Genomic DNA, 18,767 nt, shown 5'->3' with positions numbered 1-18,767 from the left:
GGGGAGCGCGTCCGCCCGCCGGGGCCGGCACTGAACCGCGGCCCCTCCGCCCTCCCCGCTCCCGTTCCCGCTCCTCCGAAGGCCCCACGTCTGCGTCTGGCTCCCGCGGGGCGCCTCAGGCGTCCGGGGACCCCGCCCAGTGGCGACCTGGCCTTGAGTTATCGCCAGGAGAGCAGCCGGGTTCTCCAGCTACGGGCCTCGAACAAGTGTCCCACCAAGTTTTGACAAATTGATGCAAACTGAAAAGAGCCAGATGTTTCAGGACGGACCCCGCCGACCAGTAAGGCCTTCGCGATGTCTGGAGGGACAGATGCAGCCCCCGTTTAGTTTGTGCGCCGCGGACCAGCCGCGTCAGAGCACGAAGGGGACCCTACTCAGCATTCTGTGAAGCAGAGAGACTGCAGAGTAAGGAGCTCCGGAAGTCCATCCCTACCTTAACACAGTGAAAAACCTGGGAAAAAACTGTCAAGAGTCAACTTTTTTGAAACTCTGGAAACTAACCAAAAGCTTGCACCAACCATGGGACACTGAGAACAGCTGAGTCTTGGTAACAATAACAACAAACGGCTTTGGCCGTTTCACATACCCTGCACCCCTGCCCCGCAGAGGTCTTGAAAGTAGCAGTCTGCATTCCCGCTACCAGCACCAGCACTGGAAGGAGACGCACAGACCTCATTCACTAAGGATCATAATTGTTGTGGCTCTGTGGAAGATTGCTCAAAGGGCCTGCCTTCATCTCCTATAACTTGGAAATCCCTCGGTGCAAAGGCAGCCACCTGGGCAGTTTTTGTCAGAAAACGTTTACAGGAAAGTGTTTTAGCTACTGCTGCCTGAGGCAATGGATGAGAGTTGGGACCATAGCCTAACAAAAAGCTTGGAATGGAAGGCTGGGGAATGAGATGATTTGGGAAATAAGGGCTTGAAAAAGCTCCAACAAATTCCTGGGAATCTGAAAGGGCACACTCATGGTGGGGTGTGCCCATACATGCCGGGAAGGGCCGGAGAAGTCCCAAAAGACACTTTTCTGGCTGACCTTCAGATTCTGCGAGCAGGAGTTGATAAGACAGAGGTTTGACCAGCCTGGCTGATGCTGAAGGTGGCCCCAAGACACACATAGAGCCCATCTGCAAAAACAAGTTTTAGTTTTTATTCCAGACATTTAAGAATCTATGTGCAATCACTTGTTGCCCACTAAGCTACTGGAACAGAGACATCAGGGGCCACATAAGACAAAGAATAGTTACTAAACAAACCACAGTAGCTACAAAAAAATCCTGGGGAGAGGGAAGAGTCTGATTTCCAGAACTGTCACATTAAAAATCTACAGTTTTCAACACAGATTTACAAGGCTTACAAAGAATATAAAAGTGGCCGGGCGTGGTGGCTCAAGCCTGTAATCCCAGCACTTTGGGAGGCCGAGGCGGGTGGATCACGAGGTCAAGAGATTGAGACCATCCTGGTCAACATGGTGAAACCCCGTCTCTACTAAAACTACAAAAAATTAGCTGGGCATGGTGGCGCATGCCTGTAATCCCAGCTACTCAGGAGGCTGAGGCAGGAGAATTGCCTGAACCCAGGAGACGGAGGTTGCGGTGAGCCGAGATCGCGCCATTGCACTCCAGCCTGGGTAACAAGAGCGAAACTCCATCTCAAAAAAAAAAAAAAAAAAAAAAAAAAGGAATATAAAAGTGTAGCTCATAGACAGGAAAAAGCAACTAAAAAAATATTCCTGAAGAAGCCCAGATATTGGATTCACTAGAAAAAGATGTCACATAAGCTATATTTAATATCTTCAAAGAGCTAAATTTGTGAGAATGACTTCTCACCAGAGGATATCAATAAAGAGAAGTTATTTTAAAAAATGATAGAAATTATGTGTTGAAAGCATAATAGCTGAAATGAAAAGCTTATTAGAGGATCTCAACAGCAGATATGAACAGGCTTAAGAAAGAATCAGAGAAATTGAAGATACATCATTTCATAGTATGCTATCTGAGCAGCAGAAAGAAAATAAGAAAACTGAGCAGCGCCTAAGAGACCTGTGGGATACCATCAGATGTACCAACTTTTGCATAATGAGAGTCCCAAAAGGAAAGAGGACAGGAAAGAGAGAATATTTGAAGAAATAATGGTTAAAAAAAAAAACCACTTCAAATTTGATGAAAAACATTACACATCTAAGAAACTCAACAAACTCCAATTAAGATAAATTCAAAGACATCGACACTGACACACCATAATCAAGCTGTCTAAAGACAAAGATTGGCCAGGCACAGTGGCTCACACTTGTAAGCCCAGCACTTTGGAAGGCCAAGGCAGGTCAGTCATCTGAGGTCAGCAGTTCAAGACCAGGCTGACCAACATGGTGAAAACTTGTCTCTACTAAAAATACAAAAATTAGCCAGCCATGGTAGCAAGTACCTGTAATCCCAGCTACTCAGGAGTCATGAGGCAGGAGAATCACTTGAACTGGGAAGGTGAAGATTGCAATGAGTCAAGATTGTGCCTATCTCCCAGCCTGGGCAATAGAGAGACTCTATTCAGAGAGAAAGAAAGAAAGAAAGAGCGAGAGAGAGAGAATTTTGAGAGCAGCAAGAGAGAAGCAACTTATCATGTGTGATGGAGGCTCAGTAAGATTAATAATTTTTTTCCTCAGAAACCATGGAGGCCAGCAGGCAGTGGGATGACATATTTAATGAGCTGAAAGGAAAAAAAAAACATGTCAACCAAGAAGTTTATATCTGGCAAAACTGTCCTTCAAAAATGAAAGAGAGAGGCCAGGCATTGTGGCTCACACCTGTAATTCCAGCACTTTGGGAGGGCGAGGTTGGCAGATTGCTTGAGGCCAGGAGTTCAAGACCAGCCTGGCCAACAAAAGAAACCGCAAGGGAATTAAAATGGCACATTGGAAAAATATCTATTTAACACAAAAGAAGGCAGTAACAGAAGAACAAAAAATATGTAAGACACAGAGAAAAGATGTGGCAAACTAGCAGAAGTCCTACCTAATCAACCACCTTAAATGTAAATGGATTAAACTCAACAATTAAAAGACAAAGATTGGCTTAATAGATTAAAAACAATAACAACAAAAACAATAATCCAAGCATATAATGTCCATGTAAGAATCTCTTTATATTTAAAGAGAAATACCTTGAAAATGAAGGAAAAAGAGCTGGAGTGGCCATACTAATTTCTGACAAAATAGGTTTTCAGGCAAAAATTGTTGTGAGGGACAAAGAAGGACATTATGTAATGATAAAAGGGTCAATCCATGAACAGTTGCATACCAACAAATTAAATAATGAGGATGATGTGAACAAATTCCTTGAAACACATGAGTACCAAACTGACTCAGGGAGAAATAGAAAATCTGAATAGAGCTATAACAAAGAAGGATTAAATTAGTAATCAAAAAAACTTTCTCCAACAAAAATCCAAGGACAAGATGGCTTTACTGGCAAACTCTACTACATATTTAAAAAAGAATGAATACCAATCCTTCTCAAACTTGTCAAAAGACTGAAGAGGAAGGAATGCTTCATAACCATTCTCTGAGGAGACAAGGACGTCATGGGAAAACAAAACTACAAACCAATAACCCTGATAGAAGCAGAGGCAAGGCAGGGCACAATGGCTCACACTTGTAATCCCAGCACATTGGGAGGCTGAGGCAGGCGGATCACCTGAGGTCAGGAGTTCAAGACTAGCCTGGCCAACATATGAAACCCTGTCTCTACTAAAAAATACAAAAATTAGCTGGGTATGGTGGTTGGTGCCTGTAATCCCAGCTACTAAGGAGGCTGAGGCAGGGAGAATTGCCTGAACCTGGGAGGTGGAGGTTGCAATGAGCCAAGATCACACCACTGCACTCCAGGCTGAGCAACAGAGCGAGACTCCATCTCAAAAACAACAACAACAACAACAGAGGCAAAAATCCACAAGAAAACACAAGCAAAATAAATCCAGCATCATATTAAAAGAATTGTATATGATGGCCATGTGATCATTTATCATAGAGATTTATCACAGGAATACAAGGGTGGCATGACACACAAAAATTAACATGTACATATTTATAGGATGAAGGGAAAAATGTGATGATTTCAATAGATGCAGAAAAGGGATTTGACAAAGTCTAACATCCTTTCATGATTTAAAAAAACCTCAATAACTAGGACTAAAAGAGAACTTCCTCAACATGACAAAGTCCACATAGGAAAAACTCACACTTAACTTCATTATCAATGGTGAAAAACTGGATCTTTTCCCTCTAAGACCAGGAACAAGACTGAAATGCCTGCTCTCATCCGTTCTACTTAACATTATACTGGAAATTCTAGTCAGAAAAATTAGGCAAGAGAAAGAAAGAAAAGGCATCCAGACTCAAAAGAAAGAAGTAAAAGTATATTTTCAGTTGACTTGATCTTATGATCTTATATACAGAAAACCTTAAAGAACACACGCAGACAGACACACATGCACACACACACCCCCACCACTATGAGAATGGGTTTAGCAAAATTGCAAGAAATTAGATCAATATAAAAAAAATCGGTTGTATTTCTATGCAAAAACAATGCACAATCAGAAAAGGAAGTTAAAATATCCATTTATAAGAGCATCAGAAATAATAAAATACTTAGGAATAAACTTAACCAAGGAGGTGGAAAGACTTAGACTTGGACACTGAAAAAACTACAAACATTGGTGGAAGAAATTTTAAGACTTGGTAAATGAAAAGACATCCCATGTTCATGTATTAGAAGACTCAATATTGTTAAGAGGGCAATCTTCCCTAAATTGATCAACAGAGTCAATCCAATAGTATGAAAATCCCAGTAATTTTTTTGAAGACATTGACAAGTTGACCCTAAAATTGCATTGGAAATGCAAGGTAGCCAAAATGATCTTGACAAAGAACAAAGTCGGAGGGCTCAAACTTACTTGATAAAATTTTATTTCATGACTCCACCTAACTCTCATGTCGAAATGTAATCCCCAGTGTTGGAGGTGAGGCCTGCTGGGAGGTGACTGGATCACAGGAGTGCATTTCTCGTGGCTCAGTGCCATCCTCTTGGTGCTGCCCTCGAAATAGCGGGTTCTCATGAGTTCTGTTCATTTAAAAGTGTGTGGTACCTACCCCCCAACCTTGTTCCTGCTTTTACCATTAACGTGCCTGCTCCCCCTTTGCCTTCTGCTATGACTGGAAGCTTCCTGAAGCCTCCCCAGCAGCTGATGAGACATTAGCACCATGCTTCCTTTGCAGCCTGCAGAACCATGAGCTAATTAAACATTTTTTCCTTATAAATCACCCAGTATCAGGTATTCCTTTATAGTAATTCGAGTATGCACTAGTACATTACTACTTACTCAAACTAAGTATAAAGCTATAGCAATCAAGAGTGTAGTATTGGCAAAAGGGGAGATGTAAAAATTAATGGAGCAGAATCGAAAGTCCAGAAGTGAACCCATAGATCTATGGTCAATTCATTTTTGACAAGGTTGTCAAGACTATTCAATGGAGAAATAATAGTATCTCCAACAAATGGTTATCCACATGTAAAAAATAAAGTTGAACCTTCTATGGTTTGGATATTGGCCTCCAAATTTTACAGTGGAATTTGATCCCCAACGTTGGAGGTGGGGCCTAATGGGAGGCGTTTGGGTCATGGGGGTGGATCCCTTACGCATGGCTGCATGGTGTCTTCATGGTAATGAGTGAGTTCTCACTCTCTGAGTTCCCTCCAGAGTTGGCTGTTGAACGAGCCTGGCACCCCTAACCCTTGCTTCCTCCCTCTCTGTGTGGTCTCTGCACACACCAGCGCCGTGCCATCTTCTGCCATGACTAGAGCTGCCTGTGGCCTTCGTCTGATGCGGATGCCCAATCTTCAACTTTTCCAGACATCAGAATCATGAGTTAAGCAAACCTTCTTCTTAAAATGAATTACCCAGCCACAGGTATTCCTTTATAGCAACACTGAATGGACCAAGGGAGACCTCTACATTGCACTATACATAAAAATTAATTCAAACTAGATCAAAGACCTTAATGTAAGCGCTAACACTCTGAAACGCACTTAGAAGAAAACAGAAGTGTAACTCTTCGTGACCATGGATTAGACACTGGTTTCTGAAACAGGACGCCAAAAGCACAAGCAACAAAAGGAAAAAGAGAAACTGGACTTCATTCAAATGAAGTTCTTCTGTATATCGAAAACAGCACCAGAAAAATGAATGACAACTAACAGTGGGAAAAAAACAGCAAGTCACATGTCACATATCTGGTCAGAGTCTAGTATCCAGAATGCAAGGAGCTCTTGCAGCTCAACCACAAATGACAAACAACCCAATTTAAACATGGGCGGAGGATTTGAATAGGTATTGCTCCAAAGGAAGTATGTGAATGGCTAAGAAGCACATGAAAAGTGATCAATAGCATTAGTCGTTATGGAAATGTAAATGAAAACTACAGGATACCACTTCACATCCACTAGGGTAGCTATATCAAACAAACAAAAAAAAAAAAAAAAAAAACACCCAATAAGTGCTGGAAAGGCTGTGGAAAAATTGGACCCTGGTACATTGCTGGTGGAAATATAAAATGTCACAGCCACAGTGGAAAACAGTTTGGCAGTTCCTCAAAAATTTAAACATACAGTTCCCATGTGACCTAGCAATTCCACTCCAAGGTGTACGCTCAAGACAAATGAAAACATGTGTTCACACAAAAACCTGTACATAAATGTTCACAGTGGCATTATTATAATAGCCAGAAAGTGAAAACAACCCAAATTCCATCAACTGATAAATGGATAAGCAAAATATGGGGCCTATATAGGGGAATGTTATTCAGCCACGAACAGGAATCAAGCACTGTTAATGCAACAGTGTGGATATAAACCATATGCTAAGTGAAAGCAGCCGGACAGAAAAGGTCACATATAGTGTCTGAGCCGGGTGTGGTGGCTCACGCCTGTAATCCCAGCATTTTGGGAGGCTGAGGCGGGTGGATCACTTGAGGTCAGGAGTTTGAGACCAGCCTGGCCAAGATGGCGAAACCCTGTCTCTACCAAAAAATACAAAAATTAGTCGGGTGTGGTGGGTGCCTGCAGTCCCAACCACTTGGGAGGCTGAGGCAGGAGAATCACTTGAACCTGGGAGGTGGAGGTTACAGTGAGCCAAGATTGCATCACTGCACTCCAGCCTGGGCGACAGAGTGAGACTGTCTCAAAAAATAAAATAAAATAAATTATCCATGATAAGTAAATTCACAGAGATAGAAAGCAGGGTAGGGGTTTCCAGGGGATGGGAGGGGGGCGTTGGGGAGTGTCTGCTAATGGCTCGGGGTTTCTCTGGAGATGACATAAAGTCCTGGAATTAGACAGTGGTGATCGTTGCACAACATTGTTAATACACTAAAAACCACTGAATTGTGCACATCAAGATGGTAAATACAATGTTACGTGAATCTTATCTCAATTTATAAAAATTATCCTGAGTTAGTAGGTCTCGGGGGGAATCCAGTAACATGCAAGTCTCATCACTGAGGTTCGAGGGCCACTGCCTTCCCCCGTCAACATCAAGTCCTTTTTATGGTTGTTGCTAACAAGCATATACTCGAACCTCTGCCAAGTAAAGCTTAAACCCACCACAAGGGCAATGCAGGAACCGGGAAAGAGCGGGGTGTAGTGGGTGTGCTCAATGTGTAGCTCACAGACTGCCAACTTGACCCAAGCATGTGATTCACCAGAGATTTTAGGGGGAAAAAAGTCAAATGAAAAGGAGGAGGGAGGGAAGAAGGGAGGGAAAGAGAGTCTAACAAAATGGCACTAGTGAGCTTGCCAGTAGGAGCTCGGCACCCCCAGTGAAGAATAGGAGAAGCCTCTTCTGAATGGGAGAGAGCACCTTGGACTGCTACTGCAATGGCGGGCAGGAGAGAAGTGCTGGGTAATCATGGGGACCTGTGACCTTCAGAGCCAAGTTCACTGCATGAGAAGTGGTGGACGCGGTCAGGATTCAAGTGGTTGTGTGTGCCTCCGTGCCCCATGGTTCATTCAGTGAACACATGATCTCAATCTATGCGCCAGACACCCCATGTCAAGGACATGGCCTGGAGCACCGAACTGAGGAACACGGATGAGTGCCACGTATCCGATACTGCATGAGCTGTGGGGGCGGCTGTCAGGGGCAGGCAGAGAGCCTGCAAAGTGGGAGAGCTTCTCTGAGACTGAGGGCTGGCCAGGCAGAGGGCTGGAGCAGGGGACCTCATTTTATTCAAAAGCAATTAGCTGCTTAGGTCATGGAAATTTGTTGCAGAGATTTCCTGCGCCCTGCTAGTCAGGCGTTCTGAGGGATTAAAGGCTTTGAAAATTCCCACCTGCTGGGCTCCCAGGGCTCACGAGATGGAGCTTCCTAACGTGGCAGGAAGTCGTCTGAACCTGCTGCCTCAGAGACTGCCCAGAATAAGCAGCAGCTGTTCGGTTTGTCGAAGAAGCGTAATGTTCAAACCCAGCTGCTCCAGCCCTCTGTGGCCAGACGGCCCTGCGAGCTGAGAGCTCCCTTGTCCTCTGCAGTCCCAGGTGGGGCTCAGAAGGAGCCATGCCCAAGTTCTGGGCTGCCTATGACACATGCCTTTGACAGGTGTGTCTCAACAGCCACCAGAGTCTCAGCTTCACCATCAGCAGAAGGCATAAGAGCCCACCTAGAAGACTCTCTCTCTGAAATGAAAAACAGTAATCCAGTACTACTTGAGGTCTCTTGCCAAATTCTGGCAGGTTCTGGGTTTACCTGACTCTGTGAAGGTACAGGGTATTCTCTTTCAGGGAACTGGTAAAATCACAGCTGAGACCAGCAGCTTCGACCTGGAAAATGAGTGTCCAGTTTCACCCTAGGGAACAAGAGAGTTGCCTGAGTTATTACTGTGGAGCATTGTGGTTCGACGCCCCACCCTCCGGTCCCTGCGGAGCACATGTGTCAGGCTTGCAGGACAGGCTGACTTCCCCGGCAGCCAAATGCTTTGTGTGATCCAGTTTTTTGTAGGCAGGGATGAATAATTATTAAAATAACTGGATAATCAGGTATAACCTGGAACTTTTGCTGTAAAAGGCTTTCTTCTTCCCAGAATACACATTTTAAAATATGGGCATAAATTACATGCTACATTAAAAGTGTTTTAAAGCTAACTACTTGACTTAAGAGATTGCAAAGCTGCTTCTGAAAGCTCTGGAGTTCCTCCCCATTCTCTGCATGGAACATCAGGAAAAGAAAGAAGAGGAACAGCTCAATAATAGAATGGCCATCACAGCACGAAGGCAGAACTGAACTGATCCTAAGGAAAGCAGGGCCAGGCAGGGCTCCCCCTCCCTGGAGGGTGACCTGGAAGGACACTGGCTAGCTGGTTCCAGAAGGTTACAAGGTCTCTGCTTGGCCAGGTCAAACGTGATGCCGTGTGTCTGTGAGCCTGACGTGCACAGCGCGGTGAGGCTGGCATGTGGGCGAGACTGCCAGGAAATTATCACTTACAAAGGTGGCTGCAGGCCAGCGATGTCATGACGTTAACTGAACCAAGCAGAGAACCAGCCAGCAGTTCCCAGTGGGGGGCAGTTCTGCCCTGGGACAGCCGGCAAGGTCTGGAGATGTCTGTGATGGTCATGACGCTGACTGGCATCCAGTGAGTAGAAACCAGAGATGCTGCCAACACCCTTCACAGGAGGCCCCCAGAGTGAAGAATTATCCAGCCCAGTGTCAGCAGGGACTGGCCAGAGGCACTCTCCATTCAAGCCTCATGAGATTCCCACAGACAAAGCCCCAACCAAGACCACTAAACTAAGATTACAAACCACATACAGCACCAGTCCTCCATGAGCACATGCCAGCACACACATTAGGAGCTGGATTAGCCTCCTAAAACTTCAGAAAATAGAATCATAGAAAATAATGAATGAAGGAATTAAAAACACAAGGGAAAGCAAAGACATTACAATAAAAACCCCAGGAGAATATAAATAAGAAACAAAACTAGAAATGAAAAATAGAGTCAGTAGACAAGATTGAAAGTAGGAAGGTCTCACGCTGAGGACCGTCTCCCAGAGACATCAGGAGTCCACAAGTGACAAATATTAACAGAAAAGTCACACACGGAGGAGAAAGTAAAATTACCAAAATTACTTTACCAGGAAGCTCAGAACAGCAGAAACAAGCCAATAAGAGGCAATGTGTAAAGATTTGGATTTTACCAGCCTTATGGAAGGCAGGAAGTCCACCGTGTAAAGGATCTTTGAGGATGAGGAATTGTGCACCCGCTGGCCCTCCACGAGGACCCCTGGAACTTTTACCTTTAAAATAATCGCACCCAGGGGAACTTGGTGATACTGAACTTGGGGAATCGGAAAGCTCTTGTGTTTCTGCATGCGAGTGCTATGATGGCATCCAGACTGGACATGGCCACCCGGGCAAGACATGGCCACTGCTGCCCTCACACAGGGCTGGGGGCTCAGGTGAGTGGGGCTGGGACAGTGAGGCTCTGCTGGGCAGTGGCCAAAGAATCGGAAGGCCTGGCTCTCCTCCTACCGACAGGCAGCCCCATGCCTTCCCTCTGGGGCCCATCCTGGACGCCTGAGTCCAAGCCCAGGAGACAGCAGCAGGCACAGCCAGCACTCCCCGGGAGCTGACTGCAGAACTGGGTTGAACCGGGCAGGTATAGCCTGGACAGCCACCTGTTCGTTCTGCCCATGCATGGTGGATTGCAGAGCAAATTGGTCTATGCTGTTTCACAGGACTGGAACCCAAGGTTAGAAACCAGAGGGGGAAGCCCCCTAAGTCCCAGTCCCTACTTGGCCCAGAGGCCCACAGGGTCAAGCCACCCACCACTTAAGTAGTTAGTGCCAGCCCTGGGGTGGCGCCCGTCCCAGCCTGGGCCGTTCCCGGAGCACGGATGTGGAGGCTTCGGGCTGGGCCTGTGGTCACACCCAGGGCCTTCCGCCAGAGTCCCGGGGGTTGCCCACAGCTACGCCTTGCTGACACGGGCTCCTGGCATCCAGAAGCTCCTGATTCGCTATGGCGTCTGCTCTGAGCCACCTGTCAGCTGCACCCACAGCCCTAGCAGGTTTCCGCCTCCCCTCTTGCCCTCTGTCCCCAGCTCAGCAGCCGGGGCAGGCCTCCTGACACCTACATGCCACCCTCTGCTCAAAACGCCAGCGCTCACAGCCCTAACTGGACCGGCCTGTCCCACCCCTCCGCCCTCCCCTGGGCACCCAGGCAAGTCCTGCCTCAGGCCCTCAGCATGGCGGTTCCTCTGCCCAGAACAGCTGCTCAGCCACGCCCACGATGACCCCTTGCCCTCGGCCTTTGCTCAAACCTACCTTCTCTTCAGACTCATCTGCGCCATTCGCTTCACGTCAAAGCCCATGCCCACCTCACTTTTCTGCGCCCTTTCTTTCCCCGCTAAAGGACTAAATGATTCACACATTATCTTTACCCAGTGTTATTTTCTGTCTGCTCCCGCTAGGATGTAAGTGTCTTGAGGGTGTCCCCACTGTCCGTTTGCTCACCCTTGTATTGATGGGAGTATTTCAGGGCAGACACAGGTGACCAGGATGCATTGCTGCAGGGACAGACGGGGGCAGGAACGGTCTCAGGCTTCCCAGGAGCCTCTCCGCACGTCCAGCAGGTGCAGGGTTTTCATGCCATGACATGTCTAGCCTGGGGCCTGCCCCATGGCAGGAGTGGGGGACCTGGTCTACACTGACACAGGGAGCCCAAGGAACCCAAGTGATACTCCCAGAAGGCAGGAGACCGCAGCCCCATGCTGCTTTGTGCCTGAAAGAACCCTGAGCCGCACAGGAAGCCTGGAGTTTAATGACGGCTCAGCCCCTGATGGGCGGGGAAGCTGGAGGAGCCGCTGACCTCCTTCATTCCCTGTCCATGGCTTCAAAGTCCAATGCACACACACACTCATCTCCAGAGGGCGGCCCATGCCTGGGCGCAGACGCTGGTGAGCCGCCATCCATGTGGACCACGGCAATCTGGGAATAATGTGATGGTCACCGTTGGGGCAAAGCCCGAGTGGCCCCACGCACCTCAAAGGAGGCTGGAGCTGAGCTCCATGTGGCCCCTGTACTGAGATGCTCTCTGCGAGTACAGGGGCTGAGTTCTGAGGGAATGCTTCCCCCGCTGCCTTAATTAAAGCCGAAACCTCTTACGCACAATTAAACAGATTCTGACAGTGTACGGGCTCTTTGGACGTGCTTTGATATTACAGACATAAAGCAAAGATTAAGTTGAATACAAAATGTTCCTCATGGAGTTGAACTGCTCAGAGCAGGCATCGTTTGCACTGCTGGAGATTAATGGCACATTATTGGAAGCAACAGTGCCCACACCATCTTTTCCCGGGGCGGGCGCTTGGGACATGGGAGCACACTTCCTTGAAACAAGGTCACTGGAGGGGGGACCCCGCTGGCTGTAATGAAATGTCACTCATGCACACATAGTGCTTGCGACCCCCCAATTCCAGCGCCAGCCCAAGTCCTCACATGATGTCTAACGAGCAGAGCCTCAGTGCAGCCTGACAATTAGAGTGAGCACAGCAGAACCAGGTGAGTGCCACGGCCGGCATCGGCCAAACAGCCCTGAAAAACCCACTTCACGTGGCCAAGCCTCAGAGTCTGCAGCTATGAAACTAATGCAAATAATAATAGAATAACACGTGTCTCACAAGGCTGTTGTGACGATTGAAAGCTAATGTGGATGCCTAGAGCAGTTCTGGTGCATAAGTCCTCACGTGCACACACACACACTCATATTCATATATGCACACATATATTCACACACACATTCACACTCACATTCACAACTCATTCACAGATGTTGACATACAGTCACAGGCGTGCACATTCACACACATGAATGCACATTCACACACACACAGTAACCCACATGCACGTTCAAACACATTCACTCACATTTGCACACAGTCATTCACTAACATACATGCACATTCACACACTCACACACCTGCACATGCACACACACAGTGTAGCTTTAAAAATTTGCTTTAAAGATAATAATATTGATTCTTGCAAAATATAGTAATAAACAAAAGCCTGTATCATAAACCCCTGTAGCAGAGCATATCTCCCTATGATCTTTTCCGAGCTTATATATAAACAAGCATTGTGCCTAGGGTGGACGTGCTCCTCCCCTTACTCTCGGGAACGTCCCGCTCTGCCTGTGGAGCAGCTGTTCATTCACCACTTTACTTTCTTAATAAACTTCCTTTTGCTGCACGTGGTGGACTTGTCCTGAATTCTTTCTTGCGTCAGGTCCAAGAACCCTCTCTAGGGGTCTGGACCAGGACCCCTTTCTGGTGACACGAGGGCTCCGTGGATGTTTGGAGCAGAAGCTGGAACTGCAGGCTAAGTCCAGCCTGTGTACCCGCCTCGTATTGAGCCACCTCCAGCGCGTGCCCTTGTGGGTGTGAAAGCAACGTTTGAATTCTTGCCGGGCTGTGATCGCGCCTAGTTTTATATAAACAAACTCACAGAAAAGGATCTATACTCTGAAGGCTGCATGCTTAGAAACTTTGAGGAGAAACTCATTATAGCTAAAGAATTTCAAAAGATTGTCTCACTGTGAAAACCCAGAGAAGGGCACAGAGTTGTGCCAAAACATGTACTCAGAAAACAAATAGGAAAGGAAACAACAACAGAATTGAGAGGCAAGAAAAGAAGGCTCAAATTTAAAAATGAGGACTGGAAGAGAGAGCAGCTCCAGTCGAGATGAGAATGTGGTGAGAAAACGCTCTGGAGGCTTCATGCCAATAAAGAAAACAACAATTGGATACTAGAATTGACTTAAGAAATGGAAACGCTGAATAAATATGAAATTCCTAAAGAAACTGAAATAGTAATTAAAAATCATATTATTTTTCCTCCAAAAATCAAACTCAAGTGACTTTATCAAGAGCTCTACCAAATATTCAAGGAACAGAATAATCCCAATGTTATACAGACTTTAACCACCTTTGCATGGAGCGGGAGGAAGATGTGATTAGAAGAGGGAGGGCTTTGGCTGTCTGGGCACGCTTAGCCCACTGCCTCCGGCAAGCTGGCGCCAATCTCCAGGACTCCACGCCACACACGTGTGGTCCACGTGCAATGTGAACATGTGTCGTCGGGAAAAGCAGTGACTGCCACTACCAAGAACATCAGGCTTTCTCAAGTGTAGCCGATAAAGAGAAGTCACTGGGATATCATAGCATTTACGATTCTAGTTAAAATTAGGTTTCCTCTAAGTGCTTATTTGCTGTGCTTCCATACATGAATGATGGCTTACGGGGCGGGCTCTTTGCAGTTGGTGGAGCTGTTACTCTACATGAGCAAGAACCGCCAGGGCCTCCACGTGCAGCGTGGTCCTCCCCACTCAAGTAAGGATCACTCAGCACTGCAAGTCCTTGGCCCACTTTGAGAACCTGCAGAAATACAAGGCGGCCAAGAACCCCAGCCCCACCACCCGACCTGTGAGCCGCCGGTTCGCAATCAACGCCCGGAACGCTTTGACAGCCCTGTTCACCTCCGGCGGCCGCCCACCCTCCCAGCCCAGCACCCACGACAAAACACCCAGCAAGGTGACGGCTCGATCCTCCCAGCCCCCACTACCACGGCGCTCGACCTGCCTCAAAACCTGATAGAGGGACCTCCCTGTGCCTGGCCTGCCTAGGTCCAGATCTGCTAATGCTTTTTAGGAGTCTGCCTGGAAACTTTGACAAGGTTGTTTTTACTCAAAATCCAATAAAACAAGGTAGTTTGGCTGTGCAGTCCCCACCAGTACTTCTGTCTGGTTGGATAGGGGAAGGGGGCCACCCCAGCCAGCTCTCAGCCAGCACCCAACCTCTCTGGGCCAGGTGGGGGCAGAACTGGAAGGCCAGACAGGCTCCCTGGGAACCAGGGACTCCGGTTCACAAAGCACTTCACCTGTCTGAGCTTCGGTTTCCCTCTTTTAAAGTGTTTAATTTTGGGGCCAGGGGTGGTAGCTCATGCCTGTAATCCCAGGACTTTGGGAGGCTAAGGCAGGCAGATCACCTGAGGTCAGGAGTTTGAGACTAGCCTGACAAAATGGAGAAAGCCCATCTCTACTAAAAATACAAAAATTAGCCAGGCGTGGTGGCACACACCTATAATCCCAGCTACTTGGGAGGCTGAGGCAGTGAGGCAGGAGAATCACTTCAACCTGGGAGACAGAGGTTGCAGTGAGCTGAGATCGTGCCATTGCACTCCAGCCTGGGCAACTCTATCTCAAAAAAAAAGAAAAAAATTTTTTAATGTAAATTTAAATTTTTTGAGACCGAGGCTTGCCGTGTCTCTCAGGGTGGAGTGTAATTTCACAATCTCAGCTCGCTGCAACCTCCACCTCCCAGGTTAAAGTGATTCTCCTACCTCAGCCTCCCAAGTAGCTGGGATTATAGATCCACGCCACCACACTTGACTAATTTTTTGCATTTTTAGTAGAGATAGGGTTTTGCCGTGTTGGCCAGGCTGGTCTCAAACTCCTGACCTTAAATGATCCGCCCGCCCTAGCTTCCCAAAGTCCTGGGATTACAGGCATGAGCCACCGCACCTGGCCAATTTTTTATTTTTTGAAGCAGTGTCTGGCTCTGTTGCCCAAACTCTGCAGTACGGTGGTGCCAATCTTGGCTCACTGCAACCTCTGCCTCCCAGGCTGAAGCCGTCCTCCCACCTCAGCTTCCTGAGTAGCTGGGACCACAAGCATGCGCCACCACGCCCAGCTAATTTTTCTTGTTTTTGGTAGAGATGGGATTTTGGCATGTTGCCCAGGCTGGTATTGAATTCTTGGGCTCGAGCAATCCACCCACCTTTGCCTTCCAAACTGCAGGGATTATAAGTGTGAGCCACCGTGCCTGGCTGTTTCCCTCTTAATAACCTTAATAAGCTGGGGAAGTTCCTTTGGCTGGAGGACTAGCAAGGTCAAGTGACTTGCTGAAGGCCATAGGGTTGGTAAGTGGCTGGGATTTGACCTGGGCCTGAGCTCTCCGACCCGTGCTGGCCTGTCAATCCAGCTGCACCCTTTGGCGTGCAGGAGGGGGGTCCTTGCTGCTCAGGCCCTCTGGTTTTCTTCTTGGTTTACTAACAGGCACCCCACCCTCCTGGTCAGGCGACCCTAAGATGAATCGTGGGTGGATGGGGCCCAGGCTGAGTTGGCCCTTTACTTCTGTTTCCTCATTAGAAAGACCCACAAAGATAAACAAGCAGACCAACCCTGTTACTGGGGAGACAGGCCAAGAGTGGGAGGGCAGTGCTGAGGCTGCATAGCATGTCTTGGCATTGGTTGTCTTGGTGAAAGGCCCTAGTACCCAGAGACGCTGAGAACATCACACAAGGTCACACAGCATGTCCAACAGTCTCAACCCAGCTTCTGGGCTAGGAAGCAGTTGCTGGCCAGGAATGTACCAGGTAGGAAAGAAGCCTTGTCCTCACCTGCACTTTCTGTGTCCAGAAGTACATGCAGCCGAGAACCCCAGCCCCCCACCACCTGGCCTCTGAGCCGCCAGTGCATGATCAACACCTGAGCACCCAGTCTGCCCTGTTCGCCTCCAGCAGCTGCTGGGGTTCTCTTCCTGAGATACAGAGGACAGAGGCACAGCAGTGTGGGAGATCCGTTTAATTTGGACACTCAAGGCCTGGGCAGAGTGGGAGTGCCCAGGAGTTGGGTGGGCAGGCAAGTGGGTGGGTTGCAGGCCCACTCTTGGCCCCAGGAGGGAATGCCAGGCAGTGGGGGCTGGCCCAGATAGGCCAGGGGGAATGGCCAGAAGAGTGGACCAGGCAGGCAGACCCACCCAGCGACCCTGAAGGCCAGCCCTTGAGAAGGTGTCTAAGCCAGGGGGTGAGTGCCCAGGCCAGAGCTTAACCCAGGGAGGCAGGGTGGGGGCCCGGTTGGGGGCTCTTGGACCCTAGGGACTGGCATCGCTGGGGTCCTCCCCGAGTTGCTGCTGGAACTCCAGGCGTGTCTGCCGGTTGGACTCCAGCAGCTCCTGGAGGCGGGCGTGGAGGTGGTCGTTCTTCTCCTCCAGGTGGTCCAGACAGGAGTTGATCTGGTCCAGCATGGAGTTGATGGCGGCGTATTCTGGTAGGAAGGTGAAAGAGCCCACATCCTGTGTCTCCTTGGGGCTAATGGACACCCTCCCTCCACCGTTTCCCAGCCTGCTTCCCAGAGGGCTTTGTGCAAGTCCCTACTCCTTCCTAAGCCTCAGTGTCACCATCTGGAAAATGGGTGGATACCAAAAGAGGAATCACTTTGAATGAATGACACTGTAGTACTGCATCCTTTTTTCTGGGGTTAGGGTGGTCACAGGGTGGCGAGCTGGTGTCCTGCCTGGGAAGTCCTGCCAGGTGCCAGGTCTCTGCACTTCCTGCAGCAGCTGCTTAGTGGCTAGAGCCCACATTCCTGAGTTGGGGAATCAAGGCCTCTGTCCCCAGGTGGGCCCTGTTCTCCAGCCCTTCTGGCTCCCTCAGGATAAAACACCCAGTGGAGTCTCCTAGCCCTGCCTCCCTGCTAGCCCTACCTCCCTGCCTCTTCCTTTCCTCTCTCACACCTGCCTTTACCTACTTCAGGCCCTTTGAACATGCTGCTGTCTCTGCCTGGAATGTGCTGAGTCCTCCCATCTTCCTTCCCTCCTCTCCTCCTGGATGAGTCCCACTCATCCTTCAAGTCTCAGTATGGAAGTCACCACTGGGAGCCCATCCAATGCTCCAGACTGGATCAGGCCTCCATGCTGAGCCCCTAGCCCTCCTCAGCCCTCCACGGCTCTCCCTCCAGGATTGACCGCTGTGCTTATCTGAGTGCTGTTATGTTTCCCCATGGGAGGTGAACAGTCGTGTTCGCTGCTGGCTCCCTGCTACTCTCAGTGTTGCAATAAGCATCTGTTGATTGACTGAGTGAGTGAATGAATGGAGCTTCTGACTTTCCAGCCTCTCTGCCATTGCTCAGCTATCCCTGCAGCCTAGAATGCCTCAGCCACAACAGCCCTTCAAGGACCAGCTCCAAATGCCTCCTCCAAGAAGTCTTCCCTGATCTCCACTAGAAACCATCACTTCCTCCCGTACACGGCCACTCCAGAGCTGCCTCTTTCAGCAACACAGTGTCCCTGAGGACTCAAGGTCTGGGCCTGTGCCCACTGCGGGGCTCAGTTCTGAGCCAGCCCGTGACTCAGATACACTCGGCTGCCAGCCTGAGCCCAAGGAAGAAGCAGCTGGTGGAGGCTGGCAGAGGCCAGGGCTGGAGGGGTGTTATCTGGGTTATGGGTGCACATGTGCCTGCATTCTGGGGAAGGGCACTGCCAGAGCCGGCCACCCTCACAGAGGACAGAGTCCTGGGAAATTGGCTGCATCTTAAAGTCCAACCCCCTCATGATATAGCTAGGGAAACTGAGGCTTCAGAAGGAAGGAACTTGCCCAGGATCCTCCAGGTTGGTAACAGAGCCGAAACTTAGGACTGGACTTGGGGGTTAGAGGCACTTGGGTTTGAGTTCCAGCTCTGCTTTACCCCAGCAAGTTGTTGCACCTTTCTGGAAAAAAGGGAAAATAACAGTGTGGACATGAGGATTCAAACATATCAAGGGTTCAGACAGTGGCCAGCACAGTGGCTCATGCCTGTAATCCCAGCACTTTGGGAAGCTGAGCAGGTGGATCGCCTGAGGTCAGGAGTTCAAGACCAGCCTGGCCAACATGGCAAAATGCCGTCTCTACAAA

At 48.7% G+C, this 18,767-nt stretch overlaps 2 protein-coding genes across 6 annotated transcripts in view; both read right to left on the bottom strand.

Annotated features, from left to right (window-relative positions):
- KCNG2 (potassium voltage-gated channel modifier subfamily G member 2) overlaps positions 1 to 18,767 on the bottom strand; it is a 91,160-nt gene that overhangs the window by 28,265 nt on the left and 44,128 nt on the right. For 3 of the 4 annotated variants that reach the window (XM_017504570.2, XM_037729931.1, XM_037729930.1), the window contains exon 2: positions 8,800 to 8,890. The gene's annotated coding sequence lies outside the window, so the exon portion shown is untranslated. Of the gene's footprint in view, positions 1 to 8,799; positions 8,891 to 9,842; positions 9,909 to 18,767 lie in introns of those variants that run through there. The other variant, XM_037729929.1, reaches the window with a different exon arrangement.
- LOC108286609 (UPF0184 protein C9orf16 homolog) lies at positions 16,665 to 18,659 on the bottom strand. 2 transcript variants are annotated; one of them, XM_037729935.1, is made up of 3 exons: positions 18,471 to 18,659; positions 17,392 to 17,463; positions 16,665 to 17,142 (listed from the first exon to the last, which is right to left on the bottom strand). In XM_037729935.1, the coding sequence occupies exons 2-3, from the start codon at positions 17,459 to 17,461 to the stop codon at positions 16,970 to 16,972; spliced, it is 243 nt and encodes an 80-aa protein (XP_037585863.1). In that variant the 5' UTR covers positions 17,462 to 17,463; positions 18,471 to 18,659; the 3' UTR covers positions 16,665 to 16,969. The 2 variants fall into 2 exon arrangements, with proteins under 2 accessions (XP_037585863.1, XP_017360058.1); XM_017504569.2 differs by lacking the exon at positions 18,471 to 18,659 and having other exon boundaries at positions 17,392 to 17,476.

Source organism: Cebus imitator, unplaced genomic scaffold, assembly GCF_001604975.1.
Source record: "Cebus imitator isolate Cc_AM_T3 unplaced genomic scaffold, Cebus_imitator-1.0 Scaffold324, whole genome shotgun sequence".
Taxonomy (NCBI): domain Eukaryota; kingdom Metazoa; phylum Chordata; class Mammalia; order Primates; family Cebidae; genus Cebus; species Cebus imitator.
The sequence above is the reverse complement of the archived record's forward strand: the minus strand, read 5'-3'. Positions and strand labels throughout refer to the sequence as shown.

Coding starts and splice junctions, on each gene's coding strand:
- LOC108286609 (XM_037729935.1), bottom strand. CDS start 17,461: ATGTGGGCTCTAGCCACTAAGCAGCTGCTGCAGGAAGTGCAGAGACCT. Junction 17,143..17,391: donor CACCTGGCAGGACTTCCCAG/GCAGGACACCAG, acceptor CCTTCCTACCAG/AATACGCCGCCATCAACTCC.